At 50.1% G+C, this 26,438-nt stretch overlaps 2 protein-coding genes across 3 annotated transcripts in view; one reads left to right on the top strand and one right to left on the bottom strand.

The window, feature by feature from the left end:
* Tcfl5 (transcription factor like 5) overlaps window positions 1–7,493 on the top strand; it is a 29,653-nt gene extending 22,160 nt beyond the window's left edge. The window contains exon 6 of one of the 2 annotated variants that reach the window (XM_059262085.1): window positions 6,900–7,493. In XM_059262085.1, the coding sequence (XP_059118068.1) occupies window positions 6,900–7,064 (165 nt within the window). In that variant the 3' untranslated portion in view covers window positions 7,065–7,493. Of the gene's footprint in view, window positions 1–5,774; window positions 5,972–6,899 lie in introns of those variants that run through there. The other variant, XM_059262090.1, reaches the window with a different exon arrangement.
* On the bottom strand, window positions 437–26,117 carry Col9a3 (collagen type IX alpha 3 chain). The gene is made up of 32 exons (XM_059262082.1): window positions 26,014–26,117; window positions 25,246–25,314; window positions 24,097–24,132; window positions 23,484–23,555; window positions 22,567–22,620; window positions 21,484–21,519; window positions 21,205–21,228; window positions 20,954–21,007; window positions 20,530–20,583; window positions 20,181–20,222; window positions 19,049–19,105; window positions 18,565–18,618; window positions 17,810–17,863; window positions 17,478–17,531; window positions 17,198–17,251; window positions 16,662–16,715; window positions 15,891–15,944; window positions 15,080–15,133; window positions 14,922–14,975; window positions 14,378–14,422; window positions 14,224–14,277; window positions 13,774–13,827; window positions 13,161–13,214; window positions 12,968–13,039; window positions 11,426–11,461; window positions 10,674–10,718; window positions 9,470–9,502; window positions 9,148–9,294; window positions 8,954–9,008; window positions 8,167–8,349; window positions 5,619–5,696; window positions 437–705 (listed from the first exon to the last, which is right to left on the bottom strand). The coding sequence occupies exons 1-32, from the start codon at window positions 26,077–26,079 to the stop codon at window positions 515–517; spliced, it is 2,043 nt and encodes a 680-aa protein (XP_059118065.1). The 5' UTR covers window positions 26,080–26,117; the 3' UTR covers window positions 437–514.
* Between the last annotated feature and the right edge of the window lie 321 nt (window positions 26,118–26,438).

Raw genomic sequence — 26,438 nt, 5'->3', positions numbered from 1 at the left:
GAGTAGCTTTATTTATTGTACAGACGGTGCAGTGTAGTTCCTTCAATAAATACTGGGAGCCAGAGATAGTAAGTTTGTAATAGAAAGCAAGGTGAAGTAGACATTAAGTTCCTCACCTTCATCACACTGTAGCCAGTGCTAATCTGAAGGGTTAGCAGATTGCTTTATTGGTAGTCTATTATAGGCTTTATATAAATGTTATGTAAACAAGTCTCTGAGTGTTTTTATCTCATGAAATTGTACAAAAAAAAAAAAAATACACCATCCCTTCCAGATGCTTGGTTTAAAGTCTCCATCTCTAGGGCCTGTGCCTGAGGTATGCTGTCACATGAATTGACTGCCATTAATCCTGTAGATGGGACAGTGACAGTGGTGCCAGTAGATGCTCTTGGGGGCCCAGGCAGCAGGCCAGGAAGGACTAGCGGACTGTAACCAGCCGTACTGTCCATTTCTAGTAACCACACGACTGGTACCTGCTGCCTGCTGGAGTTCGTTACCCGTCATTTCCTAACGTTTATGAGTTCCGAGGACCTGACTTTTCCCCACCCCCTCCTAACACAGCTCCTTGGCAGGCTGAGGTGTCACAAATCCCTGGGGTTCCCTGAGCACCAACAGCTCCAGGAAGGCCAGGATCACCAGGAAGGCCAGGCTCACCGTGAGCACCATCTTGACCATCTTTGCTGATGCCAGGTACACCTTGAGGCCCTAGAAACCAGAAGAGTGCAGTTAGAGACCATGAGAATTCCAAAGCAGCAGCCATTCACAATCTATTTGGAAGATTCTCTATTGGCTTACTTCTGAACCCTTCAAAAGGTCAGAGATGGGGCACTCGGGCACAGAGTCCAGAAGAGCGGAGGCAAAGACAAGTGGCTGGGCAGAAGGTAAGCAGGCACAGCTGAGGCCAGGCTAGCCAGATAATCTCGTGTCCTGAAGACACAGTGCATTCTGGTCCCAGAAGGCTTGTGGGGTGCATGTCAAGAGCATATTTGGAGAGATAGCTCAGCAGTTAAAAATCACTGGCTCTTCTTCCTGAGGTCCTGAATTCAAATCCCAGCAACCACGTGATAGCTCATAACTGTCTATAACTGTAGTCTCATGGAATTTGGTGCCCTTTCCTGGTATGATGCTGTACATGCAGACAACAACACTTCTGTACATAAAATACATAAATAAATGTTAAAAATAAAAAAGCATATTTGAGGTTGGCAGGCAGCCTGGGAGGAAGTTGGGGAGCTTTCGCTACGGGTGGTAGGCCATAGCCATTTTCCAACATGATGTGACCCAAATGTGAGGGCACAGTTGGGAGTGGCAGCTTAAGGCAACATAGGTGGAATTGTAGCCTGGAGCTGCCAACAGGATAGGATGGCAAATGAACAGTTGTGGCAGGGGTGCTACAAAGAGAAGGGAGGTTGTACCTCAGGGAGAGGGGCTATACCTCATGGAGGAGGGTAATGAGCCTTATGAGGTGGGGGCACCTTACAAAGGAGAGGGGTTGTGCCTCACAGAGGAGGCAGGGAGGGTCACCTAAGCACATATATATGGATAGAGGAACCCAGAGAGGAGCACTCCCTGGGATACATAGTTGCAGACTAAATTCCTCAGGAGGACTGCAGATGGCATGAATTCATCCTCCCACTTCAGCCTCCAGGGTGCTGAGATCACAAGTATGCCACCACACCCCCCAGAATTCAGTTTTTTTATGTTAAGACACTGAAGCATGGCAGGCAGGATGACTCAGCAGGTAGAAGTATTTGCCTATGAAGCCAGTAACTTGAATTTAATGTCCAAAACTCATTTAAAAGTTGAGGAAAACTGACTCCACAAAGTTGTTGTTTGACATCTGTTGTAGAATATTATTTTAAGGTGTGTTACTTTTGTTTATGGTGCATTTGTTTAACTCTGTGAAGCTGTGTTACTGTGCCTGTCTAAAACACCTGATGGTCTAATAAAGAGCTGAATGGCCAATAGCAAGGCAAGAGAAAGGATAGGCAGAGCTGGCAGGCAGAGAGAATTAACAGAAGGAGAAATCTGGGAGAGGGGGGATATAGGAGCAAGAGAAGGAGGAGGACATCAGGGGCCAGACACCCAGCAATGGAGTAAGAGAGAAAGGAATACAAAAATAGAGAAAGGCAAAAGTCCAGAGGCAAAAGACAGATGGGTTAAAGTTAAGAAAAGCTGAAATGAAACAAGCCAAGCTAAGGCCAGGCATTTATAATTTATAAAAAATAAGCCTCCACGTGTGATTTATTTGGGAGCTGGGTGGTGGGTCCCCCAAAAGAGTAAAAAAAAATCCAACAACATTTTGGCACCCAACCTGGGACTCAAATTTCCATAGACCCCGAGAAAGCTTAAAAAAAGTATGGCTCCTTTAAGAATTTTTGCCAGATAGTTTCTGCCAGACAGTGAGCTCTTGAGCAGCTAGTATGTTAAGTAGGAACAAAAAAAAACCTAAGTAAAAAAATCAGTTAAAAAATGCCCACCACAGCGCAAACATCAGCATTCTAGAATTCTAGGAAGGTTGAATGCAGTTCTTGGTCATGAACCTCTGACCAGGGTGTGAGCTTTAGACTTGGCTTTCACTACCTGAGAAGCCAAGAGAGTCATGCAGAGGATCCAGGTGTCTGTTAGCAATTTAAAGTTTTGCTCACACAGTCAAAAAAGGCTAAAAGATACACAGTAAAAGAGTCCAGATTGAAAAAAAACTCTAAACAGGTTTCCATGTTTTACAATATGGGTAGGCTTAAGAAAGAAAGAATATGGGGCCGGAGAGATGGCTAAGCAGTTAAGAGCACTGGCTGCTCTTCCTGAGGAGCTGAGTTCAATTCCCAGCACCCACATGGCAGCTCACAGCTGTCTGTAACTTCTGTTCCAGGGGATCTGATGCCCTCATACAGACATACCTGCAGGCAAGACACCAATGTACATGAAATAAAATTAAATAATTTAAAAAAAGAAAGAATATGGGTATAGATAGTCATAGAAAGAAATAGTTTAAAAATAAAGTCTTTAAAGAGAGAGTAAAAGTAATATAAAATAAAAAAGCCACATAAGATGGGAAACACACAAGGATTTTGGATCCTGTATACTATTGTGTTATTTTGAATTTTTTGATTGTTAATAATCAAACCACAGCTGCTAAGAGACATGGGATTGAAAGAGGGACTGATTAAATAAACCAGTCTAGATACTTTAGGAATGCCTTAACTTTTAAAAAGTAAAAAATTCATTTGTCAAATAGAAGTCAAAAATGCTTTGGAGTTTTGGTCCCACAGGAGACGAGAGGTTGTGGATTCCTTCAGGAATAATATGGATCGGGTTTGATCGGGGGAGACCTCCTGAATCTTGACAGGTGATAACTATCAACAAAGGCTACTGCTGGTCTTCCCAGGACTTGGTCATTATCTAAAATTTTCTCAGGGACCCCTAAAGATGACTTCACCCATAGCCAGCAGGAAGCAGTTGAGAGAAAACTATGTCCACGTTCCCAAGAGCTGGGGGGTGTGGGTGGTTTTTGGTTATTTGGTGGGTTATGGATGTTTGTTATCATTAGAGGAATATAGACTATTGATACACTGTATATATATTTTTACGCTTGTTTAAAGGATTTTTGTATATTGATAAAAATTTAAGGTTATTTTTGTTACAACACTGTATGTATGTTTCTATTTTTGTTTGAGGCATTGTGCCTATGCAGTTCATTTGGAAATGTAGTGTTTTAAAGCTATTATTATAAACTATATAGGATAATCAGTAACACAGGTTAGTAATAATCAAAATTGTAGATATGTTAAGTATGCTTTCCAGATCATACAGAGATCTATTTTAGATAGATAGTCTTCAAACCTTTCAAAGACCTAAAGAATATGGTATTTAAAATTTTTTTTAACTTAGGGCTTTCCATGACAATGAGACACATCTGCTCCTGGCAGTACCAACTTACTTCAGAGATGATGGACATCAAAGAAATTCCTGATGGAGTTTGCTTTCAATGTGGCAAGGCAAATTGGGCAAATGGACTGCTTGGCAGTATGTTGTATAAACTGGACATGCAGAACCCACAGGAAAGTGACCACTGAACTTTGCCAAAACAAAGTGGGATGGTCCTTTAGGGTTCCTGCTTCACAGAAGAAACTGCCAGACATTCTGCAGGCTACAGAGGAAAGTGACTGACAAATTTTGCCAATGTAGGCAGGACAGTCTTTCAAATTTCCTGCTTCATTGAAAACTCTGTCAGATACTATGGGCCTGTAGGCTGAAGATGGATGCCTCAACATCTTTGGGTGACCGTCCAGGCAGTAAGATGTCTTTGTCATTTCTAGAGTTTTTGGAAGTTGTTTGCAATGCACTTTTTGTTTACTTAAATAATAATATATCCATCTGGGGCCTTTGATGGATTTGAAGACTAGATAGTTATAGTTGCAGTTTTCCTTGGGTATGATAGGGAGTAAATTAGGTATAAAATTTTGGATTCACTAAGATAGGATAGATTATGGAGTATTTTCTTTAAATTTACCAGACACAAATGAATTGGAATTCAGCACATTGTGAATGTAATCCTTACTTGATAATTGTTCTTATTGTATACAGTCTTACCTTTCATTTTTGTTTGGAAAAAAAGAGGGGAAATGTTGGGGAATATTATTTTAAGGTGTGTTACTTTTGTTTATGTTACATTTGTTTAACTCTGTGAAACTGTGTTACTGTGCCTGTCTAAAACACCTGATGGTCTAATAAAGAGGTGAATGGTCAACAGCAAGGCAGGAGAAAGGATAGGCAGAGCTGGCAGGCAGAGAGAATAAATAGAGGGAGAAATCTGGGAGAGGAGAGATCTAGGAGCGAGAGAAGGAGGAGGACATCAGGGGCCAGACACCCAGCAATGGAGTAAGAGAGAAAGGAATACAAAAATAGAGAAAGGCAAAAGTCCAGAGGCAAAAGACAGATGGGTTAAAGTTAAGAAAAGCTGGAAAGAAGCAAGCCAAGCTAAGGCCGGAAATTTGTAATTAATAATAAGCCTCCACGTGTGATTTATTTGGGAGCTGGGTGGTGGGTCCCCCAAAAGAGTAAAAGAAAAATGCAACAACAAACATCCACATCCACATGTGTGTTGTAGTACATATGTATGTATGTATGTGCACACAGGTGTGCACAGGCACATGCACACATACAGCATAAAAAGAAAAAAATCATTAAATGTAAATGTAGTCAATTAAGAGAGATAATTAGCTGGGCAGTGGTGGTACACTCCTTTAATCCCAGCACTTGGGAGACAGAGGCAGGTGGATCTCTGTGAGTTTGAGGCCAGCCTGGTCTACAGAGTGAGTTCCAAGACAGCTAGGGATGTTACACAGAGAAATCGAAAAAACAAAAACAAAAACAAAATGAAGAGAGGGAGATAATTTTCTGGAATAGTATATTTAGTAAAATAGAAATTAACCAAACCTACTTAGCTAAAATTAGATACAGAAAAATTAGTGATCACTGATTATTACTGATTATCCATTATTTCTAAATACCGAAGAGATTATAAAAGCAGTTCCTAACCAGCTCCTTAATGCTTTACCAAGTGAAAAACATTTCCAGTCCTCCCCGAGAAGACCTGTGTGAGGACAGTGGCCTACCTTGGGGCCCCTGGTCCCCAGCAGGTCCATCCACTCCTGCACCTGCTGTACCCTTGTCTCCTCTGTCACCCTGGCTTCCTGCAGTGAGGAAAGACATAGACATGTCAGAATGGCTGCCCATCCACAATGATGGCCTTTTCTATCTTGTTTCCACAGAGCTGGCTGCTTTTAAGTATTTCCTGAAGCAAGGCTGTTCACCAAGGTGCAGCTTAGCAGAAGTCTGACCAGAGTAGCACACCTACATCCCCAACACAGCAGCTGACACCACCCTTACCTCCAAAATCACGAATGGAATTTTACTTTTGTTTGAAAAATGTATGCCTCTGAAACAATTGTGTTATTTGATGTTCATGTTTTCAATATGAGTTTTGACCCACAGCTTATCAAAGGATACTTTGTTTTTATTTTATTTTAATTGAGACAAGGTTTTAGTCTGTGATCCAGGCCTGGAGCTCACTCTGTAGCCCTTGCTGGCTTCCAACTCACAGTGATCCTCCTGCCTCATTTTTTCAATTGCTGGGATCACATCTGGCATTAGAATGTTTTAAAATATCCCCTAAGTGTTCTTCAAAGCTTTCTTCTCTATTTTGGTCTGGTCATGGTCACACAGTGCTGGAGCAACAGTGCCATAATAGATCACTTACCCAGCATGCACAAGGTCCTATATTAAATTCCCAGCACCTCAAGAACAACAAAACTAAACAGCAAACAACTTCCAGTGGCACAGATACAGCAGCACTGGTCTTCTGGCTTGAGTTCTAGAGCACCAGACACATGTGCGGATGTGATCATGGTCAAGTCTAAGGCTATTGCTGCTTGCTGGACTATTTTACACAACTGCTGTTAGGATTGGTGCTGTGGTCTGCAGTTGCCAGTGGTCTGCAGAGGCTGCCCCACTATTGGGGGTTTAATGCCTTCAGACACCCACTGGTTCCATGTGGTGAACCTCAACAGAGGACTCAGCATTGTGCTTTCAGGGACGGGAGAACAGATACAGCAATGACCATGTCCTGAGCTTGATGTCTGAGAAGGCCTAATCAGATATGTACATTCTCTACAGTGGGCTCATGGCATCCTAATGCATACTCAAAATTAAAAGTGCCAAGTACCTCACACAAAGTGGACAATGTGGCATATCCACTTTCAAACAGAAATCAGGTTTGTGTTGCCATCCCAGCAGGCTTCCTGAGACCTTGGGTGTCTCTGTCATGGCCTTTAGTGTCCAACTGTTTTTCTCAGATCATCTATACAGGCACATAATGCTCTAAATTTTATTTTCAGTCTAGAAGGAATACAGATACCCTTTTGGAGAAAATCCTATATGTTTTTAAAGATGGCAGTCACAGATGGCACAGACTGCCTGAGAAGACCACACTCTGGAGAAATGACCAAGAAAACAGTCATTTGAAAGTTGATTTGCACAGACACTGCACTGAGAAGAGATGAATTCTCCATGTTTGCTCTCCAGTGTTGAAATTCCTCAATCTCCAAGGATTTTAAAAACAGGTAAAAAAATGATATGCAAATTATACCAAGTCTATCAACCTACCAAAGTTTTATGTGTAACCTTGGAGAAGACAAGGGACTCAGAGAATAACTTCCCATACAGACTATTTTCTTAAGCCACTTTTGGGGAGCAGGAAGCTCTTGGCAAATCAATCAGAACTAGGTGGAATCAGGGGCTTCAAATTTGTCACCAGGGTGACATGAGGCTTGAGAGGTCTGCATTTTAAAATACACAAATTGCAAAGGTTTTTGGGAAAGGCTAGTGTCCATCAGTTCAGTGTGTCATGAGAACCCCCAGTTTGTCCCTGATACCCCAGCTTTCTTCAAGCAAGCTGTCCATAGTATGTGCTGGTAGCTGTGACACCAACAGACAAGTTGTGAGGTCTGGCCTGTCTCTCCCTTTCAAAGGCTCCTTGATTTATATCATCTTAAATACGGTTTGAATGAGTTGTTTTTAATTTTTGCAACTGACATTGTCATGTACTACCAGTCCTCATTAAAGTCTGAGCTCTTGAGTGAATTGGGTTCCTATTATTTATTGCTCACATCTCCAACAAATTTTGTCCTGGTGGTATTTGGGGAAAATATCACATTTCAGATTACTGTGCTTCCTACAGAATGGTAAGAAATTACCTGTGGTGCCCTCAGAAGCACAAAGACCCAGCCCTCTCAGAGTCTCCCTGAATGAGTCCTGCTATGTATATGGTATAGCGAGGTTGTTGATTGCATCTTTATAGCATTTCCAGGTGACCTATGTAGACAGTAGGACTGGGGGACACTAGGCCATCCTAAATGTGTGTTGCTCTCAGGTCTCATGACCATGAGGCCAATCAAGGGCAGAAATGGCAATCTCTCATTCAGGTGACGTGGACCTGAATATCCCTTGAGTGCTGTCCTCCCTGGACCTCAGGAGGAAGACATCTCAGCATGGGAAGGCAGGACTGTGCTGTTCAGTGCTGTAGGAAGTGAGAGTTTCCTCATGTGGCTGAGACAGTGCCATCACAGTGGCATGACCATGTCTTGCTCGGGTCAACTAACTTACCTCTGGGTCCAGGATCTCCCAGCTCCCCAGTGGGACCTCGGTATCCAGGGGGACCCCGAGCACCAGGGTGGCCAATGGATCCTGGAGGGCCTGGGGGTCCTGGGGGGCCAGCTGGACCAGGCCTGCCGATGGAGCCTGGTGCTAAGGGCTTCCTCAGGTGTGCAGCCAACTGTGCGATTTGCTCTTTTGGAAAACAGGGTGCCAAGTATGTACTTCAGAGAGGATTATCAAAATATTTTCATGCCAAGTATAACATAGCTAGCTATCTTTCAGAAGGGAATTTTCAATTACTGACCAAAAATGGTTATTAACTGCTCTAGGGTATGCCAGGGGAAATGAGAGTCCCCCTTCTCTCAGAACACCTCACATGCTAGATGAGAAGTTCAAAGTCACTCAGGGAAGGAAGCATCCCTCCCAGCCAAAGGGCACAGTGGTTTGTTTCTTCCTTCTAATTGTTTTTTGTTTTTTGTTTTTTGAGACAGAGTTTCTCTGTATGCCCCTGGCTGTGCTGGAACACTCTTAGACTAGGCTGGCCTTGAACTCAGAGATCTGCCTGCCTCTGCCTCCCAAGTGCTGGGATTAAAGGTGTGCGCCACCACCACCCAACTTCTTCCTTGTAACTGTTGCACTCAATAGTTAGTTGGGGCTTCTCTGAGTACCCTGCATTGTGGTAAGCCCTGGGAAGAGGGGTAGTCCTCCTTGAAGTCAGAGTACAGGCAGGGTGGGGAGGACAGTGGCCAAGGGGAAGAAGCTGTGTGAGGGGTAGAGGGGTGTACTGGAGACTCACCGCTGATCATCCCCCCACACAGCTCCCTGATGCGCTGTTCACTGGCTTCCTTGCCCTGAAATTCACCCAGGTTCATCAGCAGGTGCACCAGTAACCCTCACTCCCAAAAGAACTGATAGTTCACAAAAAAACCATGATCCAAACCCAGTACAAGTCCAACACCCACAACACAAGAGAAAGGAAAAGCCACGAACCGGAACTCCAGGCTTCCCTGTGATGCCTGGGACACCCTGCACGCCTTGGAGGCCCAGTGGACCTGGGGGACCAGGTACACCCTGGACTCCACTGGTGCCATTGGGGCCCTGGATACCTTTGGGGCCCAGTTCCCCTCGGCTTCCAGACTGCAGAAAAACAAGAGGAAGGGGTCAGAGTGAGCCCTCCTTGGGAAGGCTTGAACCTCAGGAGTGAGTGGCCACCAGATCTCAGATCTAGGCAGTACCTTACAGGGCAACTACCCACCCAGAGGTGGATGGGAGCCTGTGGGCTCCTTGGATTTGTTGTCTGCCAGGTACTCACCTCTCCTTTTTGTCCAACGGGGCCATTGGGACCCTGTGAAGAGGAAGTAAGTATATGCTTTAACTATGGGGTGTGTGGAAGTGGCTGTAAAAACTGACCTAGCACATGATCAGTGGAGGACAGCACTCAAGCTCACACTCAAGCTGCCCCTCCCCCACATGCACACACTGGCAAGGCTCTTCCCTTTCACCTACTGATGCTATTTTAACAACTCTTTCCCTGAAATTTGATTTTAGTGGCTACATGGTATCTGCTCTTACACCTGCCTGGCTTGCTTCCTCCCAGTCTCTTCACTACAGTATTATAAATGCTGAATTTTTCCTCCCTGGGACTCTGGGCCTTTCCCTAGCTGGGGCCTTAGAAATGATTGGCCCCAAGTGTGTAAGTGGACTGATTGGGCCCATCTATTGGCTGTGCTCACAACTGTAAGCTGATTGTCCACAGCTAAAGCAGGAAAGGACAGAGGGTGAGGTCCCCACCTGGCTCACCATTATGGTAGCTGGCACCACGCAGAGGTTGCTAGCTGGCAGGGGCTGTCCCGCACAGCCACTGCGTACCACTCCATCAGTTTAAGAGTGATCAGGTGGGGCTGATTCTAAGGCTCTGTCAAGAATTTGCCAAAATAAAGTACAATCAACTAGGATTATTTGCGAAAGGCCTAAGAAGTTCACAGTGGCCAGTGGTTGCTACCTGAAAGCAGGATCCCTAGAGCTGGGCTTTCTCTGTGTCACTTAGACAAAAAGGAAAGACATCACTATAGAATTGAAATCCCTGGCCACCTTGAAACCAGAAAGGCCTTTCCATTTGAATTCCAAGGCAATTCTATTCCTGGTGCCTCCAGGAGAGCTGTGAGTGACCTGGTGAAAGCTTCTACTTTATAATAGGCCCAAGTTCCAGCTCTGAAAGTGGGGCTTTCTCCACTCAGACCTTAACAGTGGCTGATTCAGGCAAGGTGACTTTCCTAGGCAGAATGTAACAAGGCTCTCGGAGAGCCCTAACCTCAGCAGGGAATCACCCTGCCTGTGTCTTCTGGACCCCACTCTCCCCGACCACATACACTCTAACGGGACAGCAAGGCCTGGGCACTTGGTGGGTGCTATTCATACCTTACCTGCCATCTTCAGATACCTCATCAACAGGACAGTTCCCACCCAAACTGACCAGGTGGTTCTCAGTTGGCAGTAAGGGGTTCAGACATACTCACCAGCTCTCCTTTGTCCCCTGGAAGACCATCAGAACCTGCAATGCCCTGAGGACGACACACTAGAGTTACCATTGGCTCCTGCCCACCTGAAGCCACTAGTCTATTACTACTGATCCTAAGACTGAGACCAGAGTCCAGGCCAAGATCCTGTACTTGAAGGAGTTCCCAAAGCAACACAAGAAACCAAAAGCCACAGCCCAAGAGGATCACAAAGCTGAAGTCACTTATTTGCACAGTGAGGCTTTCCTGCTAGGTAGCACACCTCCATGTGTTATTCTAGGTATTATACAGAGAAGCTCTGGAACACTCAGAGATGAGGAAGCAGTTGCTTCGAGGATGGACTGGAGCAGCTATCACAGCCCACCCTCGCTGAGCTGTTTCAGGGAGGAAAGGGCTTCAGAGAGAAGCCACACAGCTCTAACCTGCTTTTGCAACACAAGCCTTAGAGCCCAGGCTTTACTTCTCTTCACTCCTTTTACAAAGCCAGTTTCCCTAATCAGAGGTAGGTTGTTTTGTTTTGTTTTGTTTTTTCATCCAAGGGCCATATAGTGATCATTTAGGTAACTATTGTACCCAGTAAAGCAGCTGACTCTGTCCCTTCTGATGCCCAGGGCTGTGCTAAGCAGGGATGGAAGAAAACAGAAGCAATATGGAGAGAGAAAGAATTGGAGGAGCCTCCCAAGAGTTATGAAAGTAAATCCACAGCCAGATGGCTTAGAGCTGACCTGACCATGCCTGGGAATTCTGCTCACCTGGCCTCCTTTAGGGCCTGTGGCACCACCTGGACCCTGGGCAGAGAGAAGGATCTGGATTAGAAGAATCCTGGGGATCCCCACAGGGTGTCACTGCCCTGCATAGCACATAGAGTAGGCATAAAAATTTCTCCTATGGCAGGGGCTCAGAACCAGACCCCAGCTCCAGCTGCCAAATCTAAGTCTATAGATAATAGCAACACACAGCCCTCCATGCCCCACAGGTCCTTCAAGGGCCAGTTTTTCCAGGACAGCAGCTGCCTGTCACTCCTAGTGGACAATGAATTCTTTAAATCAGCTATTGATGTCTGTGACTTATGTAGGTATCTCTCTCTCTCTCTCTCTCTCTCTCTCTCTCTCTCTCTCTCTCTCTCTCACACACACACACACACACACACACACACACACACACACACAGAGCTATTTGCTTAAATGGTGAAGTGTATGTTTAGAGGGGAAAAGTACGAGGCTTCCTCAAGATCTAAAGGTGAAGCCTGGATCTGGCTCAGCTGTTAAGAGCACTGGCTGCTCTTATAGAGAACCTGGGCTTAGTTCCCAGAACCACATCAGGTAGCACACATCTGTAACTCTAGTTCCAGGGAATCAGACACCACCTCTGATATCCTTGGGCTCCTGCATGCACACAATACACATACATACATGTGAGCAAACATACCCATATACATAAAATAAAAATAAATCTTTTTTAAAAAGAGAATTCAAATGTGAAAGTAAAGGCAAGAGCTATCCAAGGAAGGGAAAGCCAGAAAAAAGCGCCCCAGCCTGAGACTGGAGCGGGCACTAGCACTGCCACCACCACCTTTCCCTCCATTAGCTTTGGGTCCTTGGAGTTGTTGGCAAGCTCCCTAACCCTTGGAATTTCCTGCCTGGAGGTTAATAAAGCACCTCTTGTCCCTGCTGTGTGGTTTCTGTGGCTCCCTGTGTCTGTAGAGGTGCCCTGGAGCCTCCAGTGCCTGAATGCACACATCGTTAGAGCGCTTGTCCCTGCCCAGTGAGGACCAAGAAAGCAATCACATAGCCCCTAAGTGTATTGGCCCAGGCCCTAGACCAGACCTCTAACCTCCTCCCAGGAGATCCCAGGTCTTACCTACTAGTCAGTGAGGACCTCAGTAAGCCACAACTCCCCTAGGCCCTGGCCCTGTAGAACACCATGGTCACTGGCTGCCGTAGGACCAGCAGCAGAGTCTTGGAAAGTTACATGTTTGAAACATTGGGGTCATTCAGGTCTTAGCTCACACCCAACAGATAGCCCAGGACCTAGAGCCTCAAGTCACTGCCTCTACCCTTGCCCCAGTTACTGGTTCTTCTAGACTTGCATGTGGAGCTTGTGATAGAGCAGTGCGTATTCTAGATCCCCTCTTGCCCAAGAACACCAAAAGAATGAGCAATAAAAGGACCAAGGGCACCTATTCCCAGAGTTGATGCTACTGTCCCTGCCACCCATGTGGAAAGGAGTAGACTGCTGCGGGTTTGGGTCTCTGTAGACTGGTTAGAGCAGAGGGACACAGGAGAGACACTTACCCGGTCACCCACATCACCCCGTAGGCCTTGGGGGCCTGGAAGGCCAGGGTCTCCTACGTTGCCCTTATGGCCCTGTGGATTGGATAACATCCCAGCTAGTTAGCATCTGTAAGAACCCAGCCAGGATCCTTCCTCTGCCCAGTCAACCAGGGCTCACTGCCCTGGCTCAAACCCTTACTACACCTTTACCCACCTGGAAGCCACGGACGCCAGGGGCCCCAGGAGGACCTTGTGGGCCAAGGGCTCCCTAAAAGACAAAGGTATAAGTTGTTATTGTGAGGTCCATGGAGGCCCTAGCAGTCTTTGTGACCCAGGAAACCCAGTTATGCCTCCCTAGGATGTTGGGTGGACAGTAAATGATCTTAAGCCATGTCACTAAGTTACTAGGTTTGGAGGCACAAGCACAGACACCTTCTGGGGCAATTAAGTGTGGGGAGCAGATCTCAGGGTGTACATATAGTCTCTATATAAATTGTCAGCCTGGCTCAGTGTCAAGTACCAATGCCCCGTGCCTTCCACAGGGCCCTAGAGAAGGTTGAGTCCACAGGTTATAGTACAAGGCTTGAGATTTCCACCTAAACTTGCCAGGGTCTCAGCTGCACAGTGGCATGAAGAATCTAAGGCTAAGGTAGCCCAGCATGGCACCAATATTCCAGAGAGTGAGGGATAAAGAAGGTGAGATTCCCCTATCTCCTACTATCCCCAGGTTTCACGGACTTGGCCATTTGTATACCCAAAGTGCTACCCCTTCTTGCCCATAAACTATGCCTCTGTGCCCATTATCAGTGAGCTGTCCTCCCACTCACCACTGAGCCCCTGTGACCAGCCTCACCACGCTCCCCTGGAACACCAACATCTCCCTGAAAGGGAAGAAAAGGTAAGCGCAGGATCCCCTTTGACAAATGTGAGAAGGGACAAGGTCCCTGTGTACACATGGAGGGAGGAGTAGAGTCCCTGTGTATACATAGGAAAGGGGCAGAGCCCATGTGTACATGGACCATGGGAGGGGCAGGTCCCCGCATGCACAGACAAGGCAGAATCTCCATATACATACAGGGGAAGGGCAGGGTCCCTGTGTCCACATGGGGAAGGAGCAAGGTACTCCTGCGCACATGTAGAGAGGGCAGGGTTTCCCTGTACACACACTGGAGGGTAGAGCCCTTGGCAAGACAGGCTCCATTACCAGAGAGGGAAAGGGGGTGGGGGAGGGGCATCGTCCTCCTATGTACACATAGGGAAGGGTTATGGATACTCACAGGGATACCTGGCTCTCCAGAGGGGCCAGCCTCACCCAGCTCCCCAGCTCTACCCTGGAGAAGTGCGGAGACAAGAGAATGCTATGTTCCCTCCATCCATCGCCAGAGTACTTCCTGCTGTGCCTCCCCTCTCTGAGGGAAAGCAGCCACCTACCAGTTCTCCTTTCTCGCCTTTGGACCCGGCTCGTCCAGGGAGCCCCTGCCAGGACAGGGGTCAGGGTCAGGGTTGAAGTCAAGATAACAGTCTAGGTCAAGGCTGGAATTTGGATTAGGGATAGCACTAGGAATAGGTTCAGAGCTAGGAGCCAGGATCAGAGCCAAGACGGCAGAACCCATGGGGGGCATGCATGCAAAGAACATTCACAGTGCGGCCGCACAGCGTGCGCAAAGGCCGTGTGCATAAGCCAGAGCAAGTGCCCCAAAGGGTAAAGCTGACGCACACGGCACTCCCACAGCCTCCCCGGCCTGATGCAGAGCCCCTGCTAGCACTCCCAGGCAGGGCCCACAAGGGTGACCCCACAATATCCAGGATGAATACAGGCTCGTTTGCACTTGGCCCCCACACGAGAGTACAGATATGCTAAAGTAGGTCCCTGTCCTCCCACACCAGGGCTGTGCCAGACCCCAACAGAGTCATTCCTAGGACATCTGAAGGAGCTAATCCCAGAGCAACTAAGCTACCTAGCTTGGGCACTCACCGGCAGCCCATTGGGGCCCTTCTCTCCGGGCGCACCGTTGCGACCAGCCTCTCCCTGCAAGGACAGTGATCAGGGTCTGAAGAAAAATGATGCTGAGACCTAGGGCAGCTGAACTCCTCTCCCACCTTCTCCCAGCAAGCACCCTGCCAGGCACCAACCTTCTCGCCATCAAGTCCTAGTATGCCATCCTGGCCATCCTTGCCTGGCATGCCCTAAGGACAAATGACAATGTTAGGCCCTTCAGATGGAGAACCACTTTGTCCTCGGAGAAACCCCTTCCTTACTCTCTAAACTGAGAGTGGCTGTGTTTTCCTGGCTAGTGGCTATCTGTTGCCCTCAGAGACCTTGCAAGGGAGTGTGTAGACAGGGTGCCCAGGCCCTCAGCATACCCGTCTGTGTTCATTGGCCCTATTCTGCCACCCTTCCTTCTCAGGTGTCAGATAAGCTTGACCGTTGACTACCAATTTCTGTAGGGTTATGGTAACTGCAGAACTACAGGCTCCAGCAAAAGGGAGATGTGGGCTGCTGTGGGGAGGTGTTTCAGGCTGCTGGGAGCTGCTAGGTGCTGCTGCAGGTTTCTGGGAGCTGTTGGGGCTGCTGGAAATACTGGGGTCTTCTGGGGAGGCTATGGATTTCTGGGGCTGCTATAGCAGTTGGCAGGTGCTGCTGTGGGTTTCTGGGAGCTTCTAGGCTGCTGATAGTGCTGGGTTCTGGGGCTTCTGGGAATTGCTGAACCACCGTGGTTCAAATGACAAGGAGGTACTGGCAGGATAAACTACTTACAGTACAGCACTTTTGAGTGGGGTCCCTGACCCATCACAGGTCACACACTTGTGTGAGTGAACTATGTGAAGCAGGACCCTGTGTATGGAAGGGACTGTGGAAAGAGAATCTGAGGAGTAGCAACGTTGGGACAGTTTATGTGTCTATGGCACCGTGCTTGATGCCACAAATACCTGAGATACTCACTGGTTCTCCACCTGGTCCGGCCACTCCAGGGATTCCTTTGGGACCAGGTCTGCCCTAAAGGAAACATGGGATGGACACAGCTGAAGTTGAGACCCTGAGGAATATCCCATCCTGCCTCACTATGTACCCACAGGCTCAGCTACACATGCCCAGCTTTGGGGACATCAACTGGAGACAAGTGTCATGGTTCATCCCAATCACTGAAGACAGGCTCCATTACCAGGGCTTCTTGAGGCATGTGGCACCCTTAGGATTTGTGGACACTGTAGCACTGCTCAGCCACGGGTCTTGGGTGGGAAGAAGAGGTTTGGAGGCTGACAGAGGCAAATATTTGTTGATAACCCCTTCTTTTCAGGAGCCTGGGTGTCTACATAGCGCCTGTCCACATGCCTCGCTATAGAGTCTGTAGCTGGACAGTCTGAGATTAGTGAAGTTGGGGGAGGAAACTACCTGTCTAGCTCCTAGGGCTGGAGCCAGGATCTGAGTTCAGTGGCCCATGCCCCAGCCTCTGCCAAGAGCTTCTCACTGCTGGCTGCTCTGGAGTCTCCCATATGGGCTCTGGGTGTTTGTTGGGGGCAGGGAAAGGGCTGGGACCCTCAGGTCCAGGCCCCATTTCTAGCATTATACCCCTTCCAGAATAGGGTACAGCATGAAGAGCCCCCATGCCCCCAGCAGGGGCCCTCTAAGTGTCCTCCACCCCCAACTCTAGTCAGGAATTAGATCAGGCTCTTTCACAGACAGGTCCAGAGAACTAAGCTCCTTCTCACTTACCAGCTCACCCTTAGGGCCTCGGAACCCTTCTGGACCTCTTTCACCTCTGTCACCCTAAAAAAATAATGAAGGGGTAGGGACAGTGTTAACAGCACAGAGAAGGCAGGAAAGCTGTGGATCCCAGCTGAGGCCCCTTCCAGGTTTTGCCTGGTTTAGCCCTCTAGACCTAGTCAGAGGCAGCCTGCTGCTGCAGAAGGTCACATGGGACAGTGACACACCCCCACGCCCAGCTCATAGGCAGACAACAAAGGAGGCGGATCTCCCATGAAGGTCAGATGCCCCATGTTCCAGCTGTGCTGTCAAGCCACATGCCCTATGCTACTTCTCATGTGCCCTGGACCTCACAGACACACCACCTCTTGGTGTGCTCTCAGTACCCCACGTATCTACGGACAGCTCATCCTGGGACAGGACTAGGGGAAAGCCAGTGGCACTGAGGGTGGCATTTGTGTGAATCAGCAGCAGGACAGTGGGGCTGAGGGCCAAAGGGTCTGGGTCGGTGTGAGGTCCACCCTCCAGCCCAGACAGATACATACCACTTTTCCAGGTGCTCCTGGGATCCCAGGGGGGCCCCGAAACCCAATGGGACCCTGTAGAGGAGAGAAGACATTTGAGTCCTCCCACAGAAACACATACCCAGGAGGAGGCTCCAGCCCAGCCTCAAGCTGCCAGCCAGCAAGAGCCCTGAGATGCTGGCTGCTATGGCTCTTTCATCTTGAACCCAAGTAGAGTCTGGGTAGGGACAATCCCAGGCACTCAACTACCAGGACTGACCTCAGTTGACCCACCGCCCTCCATGGAGCCAGCAGCACTTACCCGGTCCCCAGGGGGCCCAAGTGGCCCTGGAAGTCCTTGTAATCCTCGTGGGCCCTGAGAGAACAGAACCAGAGCTACAGGGGCCAGACGACACGTCTACCTGAACACCCACCATAGGCCTTGCCTCTGAGTCCCCCAAGGCCTTGGCTATCTTCCCTAGAAGTACTTGACTTCAAATGAAGCCCCTGAAGGGAACAACACTAGCCTTGGCATCAGCCTGGATGGGACCCTCTCTCAAGAGCTGGTTAACTGTACCTGAAGTCTAAACTAACTTCCCTTGGTGACCATCAAAGGGCTTCCACCTCACCACCCTGATCCCTCCCTAGCCTCACCTGTAGCCCCACGGTGCCTGGGATGCCAGGAGGCCCAGGGGGGCCAGGGTTACCCTACAACAGAGAAAGCAGTAGTCATTGTTCCACTAGCTCTTCTAGCATCTCTCATCTCCCACTGGTCCCCTCCCATGAGCCTGAGCCATCAGGGGCACTGCTCCTACTTCACAGCTGAGCCATGGAGGTTGAGTGAGTCAGGGAACTTGCCTATAGCTGGACAAAGGCCACCTAAATCATGGTGACTTCACCACTCCCTGGATAGGACCAGAGGTCTCTGTCCACGCAAAGCCCCCATGCCTCCTTAGGCACCTCCTTCCTGGTCAAGTGGGGGAGTGCCCACTGTACACCCAGCAGTCTGTACTCAGCCACTCCTGCCATCAGAAGGGTATCCCAGACCTCTTTCCAGCATGCAATAAGACAGGCAAGGGCCTTCTGGGACAGAGGCCACTGTGTCAGAGTGGCAGAGGCTTCTATGAACACGTTAGGCCCAGAGCCAAGTGTCCTCGGGGACTCTCAGTGTGCCAGGAGCTTCCATGTGAGGTCAGATGGGGAAGGAAGGAGTTTGTTTACGTGAAAGGACTCTTCCAGGTCACTCAGTTCTGATGAGCCAGGCCCCACTGAGGAAGTACCAGCAGCAGGTCCCTCCCCAGAGGTTCCAGCGTCTTCCCTATAATTTCAGGACCACCAGCCACCACTCCCTTCCTCAGCCTGACGGCTGCCACTCCCAGGTCAGTAACTCTATGTGGACAGCATCTTACCTTCTCACCGTCTTTGCCAACTTCTCCTTGTTCCCCTTTGTAGCCAGTAGGCCCCTGAGAACAGACATGGAAGTCACAACCCTAGACCCATGGGTGCCCCCCATCTGCCTATGCAGAATCAAGGGCTATGAAGCCAGTCATGACATTCAGAATCTAAGGCCCAAATCAGAGAGGGAAATTGAGGCCCAAAAAGGTTTGTGACTATGCTTCCCATGGACCCCAAGAGGAGTAGGGTTAGGATTAGCTCATCTCTCTCTGCCTCCTCTGACCTCTTAGGCCAGGCCTAGCCTGGTCACACCAGCTTCCAGTGTGTCATTTGGGTAGAGAAGATGGGATGATTGATGGGCAATTATATTCCCCCCACAACAAGGCTGAGTCTAGGCTCAGACTTTCTAAAACCCCAAACTCCATAGCATGAGGGGACCCAATGGCCTCTGTCAGTGAAGATGTGTGCTCAGCCTATCACCTGTAGCTGCCCACTCACCTTGAACCCTGGCATTCCTGGGGGTCCAGGAGGGCCTGGAGGGCAGATGGCAGGACACTGTTGAAAAACAGAAGGGTCAGACCTTTCCAAGACAACTGGGGCAGGATACCAAGAGAGACCAGTGGCAGGGGGTGGGGGAACTGAAAAGGACCATTTCACCAATGAAGGGGACAGTGGACAAGCCTAAACAGGGCCCTATTCAGTGCTGGGCATGAGGTGTGGTGAGTGACTGTAGAGAGCTGGATTGTAGCCAGTCACCCTCCCTCACTCTACAGACAGACTCAGCCTCAAAGCAGCTATTTACACACTGGCTGCAGGCTCCACAAAGGGGCCTTCATGTGACCAAGCACCTGGTGGCTGTTACAAGGGATGCTATGTGAACCCAACCAATAGTACCGGTGCTCTGGTTTGACAGCATATCCTGTGCCAGATACCAAGAAACTGATGGAGATTTCTAGCTCACTTCATGCTGAACTGGCCAGGTCAAGCCTGGGTACATAGTGGTACTGACTTCTACTCACCAGCCCATTCCAGAGGCTCAACACTGTCCTCATTTGGAAGAACCCTCCTTTCCCTTCTAGGGGGTGTTGAGTAAGGTTGAAGAACAGTGGGCAGATGACTCCCAGTCATCTGCATCCAGATGCATCCAGAGGAGATGAAACCAGACACAAACCCTCTCCTAGGAACTAGAAACCCACTGCAACAGACTAGGCCTGTTAGTTACCCAGTGCAGTGGCTACTTACCACCTACGACTGAGAGCAGCTGAGAGGTGGCTCTGCAGGGAGCAGGGTTGTCACCTGATGAACTCTATTGATTAGGTGTCACTTCCCTAATAGCTTAGTAGCTTTGTGTGGGACGATACAGGTGTAGATAGTGAGCAGAGAAGACTAGTAGCTTTGTGTGGGACAATACAGGTGTAGATAGTGAGCAGAGAAGATGAGGCCAGGCTTGTGCCTGGAGCCATCTGCAGAGCTCAGTCCCCAAGGAACTCCCTCCGTGGCCTTCCTGCCAGGGAAGCGGGTCCCTCTATGGGTAGGAATGCTGTTTTGGAACCCCCAGCAGTGGCCTTAGGCGACTCCTTCAAAGCAGGAACATCCCTCATAACCTCTCCATAATCACCATAAAGCATACCTGCAGATCAGTAGCACCTTCAGGGAGGACTCCTGGGTTTCCCTTGAACATACAAAGAAGCAGTTGTTGTCCATCCATCCCCTAAACAATCTGTCCTTGATTTATCTAACAGGGGGCTTGAAATCCTCAACCCTATCTCCCCAGTAGCCAGTGCAAGGCACTGCTAACCCATCTGCAGAGTAGGTAACAATAGAAATCATCTGTCCTTGGGGCAGTACCTTGAATGCTATACCAGCCCCTGTCTCCCACCTGCTTCTGGGGAGTGGCACAGAGCCTGGGCAGGGAGTAAGGTGGGGGTCCAGCCTAGTCAGTCTAGGCTGTCTGACAGAGACCCCTCCTCAATACTTACAGGAGGTCCAGGAGGTCCTGGAGGGCCAGGCAGGCCTGGGAGTCCCGAGGGTCCCTACAGAGGATTCATGACTCAGAGCAGAGCCTTCCCCACTGAGTGAGGGCACCAGCTTCACCCAAAGTAGAGGATACTACAGCTCCCTTTATCCTCCCTGGATGAAGCCTGTGTTGGTATCCATCTGTCTGTCACCCTGAGTCATGGCTGCCTCTCTGCCTGGGCTTCAGTCAGTGCCCACCAAGTACAGGGTGGGGTGGGGGTAGGGTGGATGGGGAGGAGAAGGGGACAGAGAGGAGAGAGCGTACAGGGAGGATGGAGGGGACAGGGAGAAGGTAAACAGGAGGAGGAACAGGGAGCCTCTGGTTAAGTGTGGGTACCAAGGCTACATTGTATCCATGCAGTGGCCACACAGGGAGCAGTCACTCACCGGGGGTCCTCGCAGACCAATACCCCCTGGGAGGCCACTCACTCCTGCCTCTCCCTGGAGAAGGTAAAGAAAGGGCGATGGGCAGCCTGTGACCCTGAGTGAGGGTCAGGACTCCAAGTGTGAAGTAGTCAGGTGGTGCCCTAGGACCACTATGCCATCATCTGGGATATCCCACACAAGGTGGGCTTCAGTGAGGGCTGCTCTGGGAACTTAGACTCTTGGGAGGGGCCAAGGGGGCAATAAATACTCACAGGAGGTCCAGGGAGGCCTTTGCCCTGCAAAGCCAAGAATAAGATCAGAGTATAGGTTGGCCCTGCCACCCCCAAGGCAATTTTGGGGTCCAGGGAGAGTGAGGTACCTAATTTAGGAGAACCACACTCACTAACACAGAGGTCATAGCCTAGATAAGGCTCCAGAGCCTCCAGGCCAGAACCCAGGCCCCAGGCCAGACTGCAAGGGACCCCAAGGATGCCAACCCACAATGAATAGTGGTTTTCAAAAACCCATGGGGAAGAACGGTTGGTACTTACCCCAAGTCCTGGTGGCCCTGGGGGTCCTAGACTTCCCTGAAGAAGAAAATAGAGGTCAGAGTACACAGTGAAGAAACTCTGGCCTTTGTAAACTCATTTTCCCCCTCTGGAGCCTAAGTCATAACTCAGTCGAGGAGGGGAGCAGGGATGGAAACCTGTATGGAAAACTGAGGCCATGCAAGGTTCTGCTCTCCTGGAAACCTGGGTGAGTACGGAGGAAAAGCATGGCCAAGAAAGTTGCTAGTGGGTGGGCTGAACCAACAGGTGGGCAAGACACAAGGGTAGGTGTGAGCCACAGTTAGGGACCCCAGACTGTCTTCCGGGAAGCTGTACCAACATTAGTTTGCAAAAGTTGCTAAGACCTCAGGGAACCACCAGCTTGGCAGACAGGGTCTAAAATGACTGGTTTGTCAAGAAGGGGGTACAGTCTGGTCCTTACACTGTACTCAAAGTGTCCCCCAGATGGCCTGGCACCAGCCCACCTCAGGCTGAGCAGTAGCAGCCCAGGTGGCCACCAGCTACTTACTTTCATTCAGGTGCGCACACATCTGAGTAGCCCATGCTAGTTATGGTCTTATGTCCTACCCACCCCTCTTGCTCTTGGAGGTGTTTTGTGTTCATGGTCACCTCTCCTGAGGTGAAGAACTTGTGGGCCGATCTGCCCTCAGAAGCAGTGGGAAAAAGAGAGCCAATTTGCTAGTAAATGGGGGGATTCAGTGAAGTTAGTCTGACTCGGGGGATGTGTAGTGGCTACTCTTGTATTGATTCACCCAGGGCCCTGGGATCCAGAGACACTGAGAGGAGGGACACCTGGAGCGCATCCCCACCTGGGCCCCCATCACCACACCAGCTCTTCCTGCCGTGGTCTGAATGCCAAGATGACTCTGACCAGGTGCTGTGGGATTGCTCGAGAGGGGGGCCTAGGGGCTGTCCACTCAGCATCCTCCCCTGAAGTGGAGTAATGGGATAGGGCCCAGCTAGTGCAGTCATGGACATCATCCACAGAACTTCCACCCTGATGGCCTTGTGGACCACCTGGAAACCTTACCTCTGGACTGCAGCCACTGGAATTGAAACACTTACCCGTTCTCCAGGGGCCCCTTTGGGTCCTAGGGGTCCATCCCTCCCAGTCAGACCCTGGAGAGATAGGTAGAGGGTGGGCTCAAGAAACCACTAAATGAGAAGCACATGCCATGCCCCAGGAAGAATGAGCCACAGACTTTTTGTTGTTGTTGTTGTTTTGAGACAGAGTTTGTCTGTATAATAGCCCTGGCTGTCCTGGAACTCGCTCTGTGAACCAGGCTGACCTTGAACTCATAGGGCTCTGCCTGCCTTTGCCTCCCAAGTGCTGGGATTATTTTTTGGTTTTTCAAGACAGGGTTTCTGTGTAGCCCTGGCTTGTTTTGGAACTCACTCTGTAGATCATGTTGACCTTGAACTCACAGAGATCCACCTGCCTACGCCTCCTGAGGGCTGGAATTCTGAGGGCGTGCACCACAGAAACCTTCTTAACTATGAATCCAGAGGCAGGGACCACTTTTAATGGTCCCCAGTGTACATGCTGCACTCAGGAGGGGGTGGGGCTAGTAGATGGAAAATTTGCTACAAAACAAATAGGTCCAGCAGCCCAGTCCTGCCTGGCTAGTCCCAGAGCCAGGGCCTTGAGTACATCACTATCCATCCACCAAGACATCAGGGGGCTTGGAGGAACACCCGTGTGGTCAGCATGGTGCAGGAAGCCTGACAATGGGTACTTGTTCTTGGGTCAGTAAGAGCTAATGAGACTTCCAACTACTGGAAGCTGGTTCTGTCCCTGCCAGGAGCTGGCAGCGTCTGGGATGAAGGCCAGGGACCCCCATTGGGAACTACTGCAACTTCTGTCAAGACAAGGTTTCCTGCCTGAGTAAGCCCAGCTGCAGAATAGCAATGAAAGCCTAACCCTTGGCTGGGCTGGGACAGGGGTGAGGTGAGGTAGGGATGCAGTAGGAGGGTACACTCACATCCACACCAGGCAGTCCTGGCAGTCCTGCCTCTCCTGGCTTCCCTGGCTTCCCAGAGGTCCCTTTGGGTCCCTGGTAGGAGAAAGGACAGAGTTATACAAGAAGTACCTGGCTGTAAGCTCTAGCCTCCATCAAGAAAGTCAAGTCCTCTCCGTGTTGGCTACTGCCCAGTGGTGGCGATGGGCTCATCTCCCTGCTGCTCTGCCGGACCCTGGAAGACTGCTCCACTCCCACTGCATCTATGGGATATTCACCAAATGGATGCAGCCTCCCCAACAAAAGACCAGCAGGTCACTATATAGGAATGCCAGTGGGCTCAGGATCTTCAACCAAGGTGAGGGGGCCTACACAGGCACAGTGGGAAGAGATCTATAGAGTTGTACTGTCTCCCTTCTCTGGTTTATCTGAACACTGGCACAAGCTTCCAGCCAGACTCAGCACAGAGTCCCAAATGCATTCCTCCCACCCACTTCCTGCCTCTGCCCTCAGGCCTCTCCTGGGGCAATGCAGACCCATAGCAGTGAGGACAGGGCATCAATGACCTTGTGTTTTCTGTGTCCATCTCTCCCTTGCAAACTGGAAAAGCCTCCCTTTTCCAACCAGGGACACTTACTGGAGGGCCAGGCAGACCTGGAGGGCCAGCTTCTCCCTGCAAAAACAAAAATGACCACCTGTAACCCCTGAAAATGGAAAACCCACCCTAGAGCTGGGCCATTCTCCAATCCAGTCCCGGAAGCTTAGCCCATGGAGACATTATGGGGGTCTCCAGAACCTCTCATCTATATCTGGGGCTTCTCCTCTGCAGGCTAGGCAGGGATGGGGTGAGCTGTAGGCTCAGCCACACAGCATTTGGGGATCACTTGGGAACACAGGGACACAACAGCCTCCAGGAAATACTCCATATAGCTCCTCTGCACTGACCCAAGAACTTTATAGAAAGTGGCTGTGGCTAGCTGAGCATCTTGACTCCGTCTGTTTGGGAGATGGCAGTTCCTCCCCTATTTTCCAGAAAGGTGTCCCAGCAGCTATATCCTCCAGAGATACCTACTAGGGTGGCTGAATCTTTCAACTGAGACTTTAAGATATTTTAAGTAGGAGCCTTAAAGCCTAAATGCTCTGCTACAGCAGTAGGGGTTCAGAGGGTAAGGGCCTGGGCAACCTAGGTCCAACATGATGGATCAGGAAGGAAGTGAGGGAATCTGAGGCCATTATGGCTGAACTAGGTACTGGGTACAACTCTTGGGGATACTGAGAAGAACTCAGGACACTCTTGGTGAAGCTTCCTATAGCCCTCTATGGCGTCCCAAGGGACATAACATGAGTGACTGGAGGCTGTCTTTTCTGGAGAAGACACTATGAGAAGGTTTCCACTTCAGATGATGGGAGGGGGTGAGGTGGAGCTGCAAGATTTCAGTTGTCTCCCCAAATTGTTTGGGCTATAACTGGATGATAAGACACCATCTCTGAGGCTAAGCTGCCCCCAGCCCCATCCAAGACTGGCTCTATTCTCAGCCCTAACAAGACTCCCAGGTCCCCAGAGTAACCGCTAGAACACAGGAGCACACGCACCTCCGGGCCCACATTTCTAGCCAAGAACCACCCTGTTATCTGTATCCCAAGATCTACCCCAAAAAGGAACAAGGTCTTTTCAGGTCCACTGGGGAATACCCTGTTTCACCCTAGCTCTCAGAGGAGGGGCTTGCATTTGTGGTTACAAGGCCAGGAGTCTTAGGGCATCTTCCCCATTCCTCTCCCAACTCACATCGATGCCATCCTTGCCGGGCTTCCCAGGAGGTCCTTGGGGACCAGGGGGGCCTCGTGGTCCCACTTTCTGAAATTAAGATAAGTTATTAGTCTGGGCGGTGGTAGCGCACGCCTTTGATCCCAGCACTCAGGAGGCAGGGCCAGCGGATCTCTGTGAGTTCGAGGCCAGCCTGGTCTACAGAGTGAGTTCCAGAACAGGCTCCAAAGCTACACAGAGAAACCTTGTCTCGAAAAACCAAAAAGATAAGTTATTAGGTAGCCCTCCTTTCCACCATGTCAGCACCCCTGTTCCATCTTCCCCAGCCCAAGTAATTCTGGGGCCTGTGATAGTGGCCCATGACCCCTCTTCCTGCCCGCTAGAAAACCCCAAAGTCTGCTGTGCTGGAGCCTGGCGTGGAGACACGGTTTATCCCTGCTTGCGCCAGGAGTGGCTGTGCCGCGGCCCCGCAGGGAGTCTCCAGGAACAAAGGCAACATTGTGTGCTCTGAGCGTGGTGGCAGAGCCGGCAGCAGCCTGACCCGGTTGGGCGAAGACAAGTGGGAGCCCAGGATCATGGTCGACTTGTCCTGGTGTCCATGGGGTTCAGCTGCATCACTAGAACTTGCCCGCCGGAGGAAGGCGGCGAGGAGGCTGCCATAGACGTCCTCAAAGGTCCACGGCGGTGGAACTCAGGGTTTGGCCCAGGAGGCTCGAGTTGTACCAGGCTGTGAGGTTCGACGTCCGGCCCTATCCCCGACCCGGTTGGCACCCACAGGCTTGTGCTCACCTGCGCGGAGGTGGCCGTCAGAAGCTGCCCCAGCAGCAGCAGGGCTAGGACAGGAGCTCCGGTCATGGCTGGCTGGCTGGCGCTCTGAGCGACTGGCGCCAGGCAGCAGGGTGGGGAGAGGGGCTGGGGGCGGTGCAAGGCCGGGTGCCCCGCCCTGCCCCGCCCCGCCCGCGCACAAGCCCCCCATTCAGACGGGCCCACCTGGGCCGGCGGGGCGCCGCGTGGGCTGGAAAGAAAAACCCAGCAGCATTTTCTGGCCCTACTCTGAGTTAAAATTATCCCAGGGAGAGCGCGTTACACACACACACGCACCTTTCAGTGCACAAGAAAGACTCTTTTCTCTCCACTCCTCTGCCAGATCGTGGCCAGGAAGAACCCCCGCAGTAAAGGGCATCTTTTAAAAACTGCGAAGGACACACCCAGGA

The sequence above is a fragment of the Peromyscus eremicus genome, chromosome 4, assembly GCF_949786415.1.
Source record: "Peromyscus eremicus chromosome 4, PerEre_H2_v1, whole genome shotgun sequence".
Classification (NCBI taxonomy): Eukaryota; Metazoa; Chordata; class Mammalia; order Rodentia; family Cricetidae; genus Peromyscus; species Peromyscus eremicus.
The sequence above is the reverse complement of the archived record's forward strand: the minus strand, read 5'-3'. Positions and strand labels throughout refer to the sequence as shown.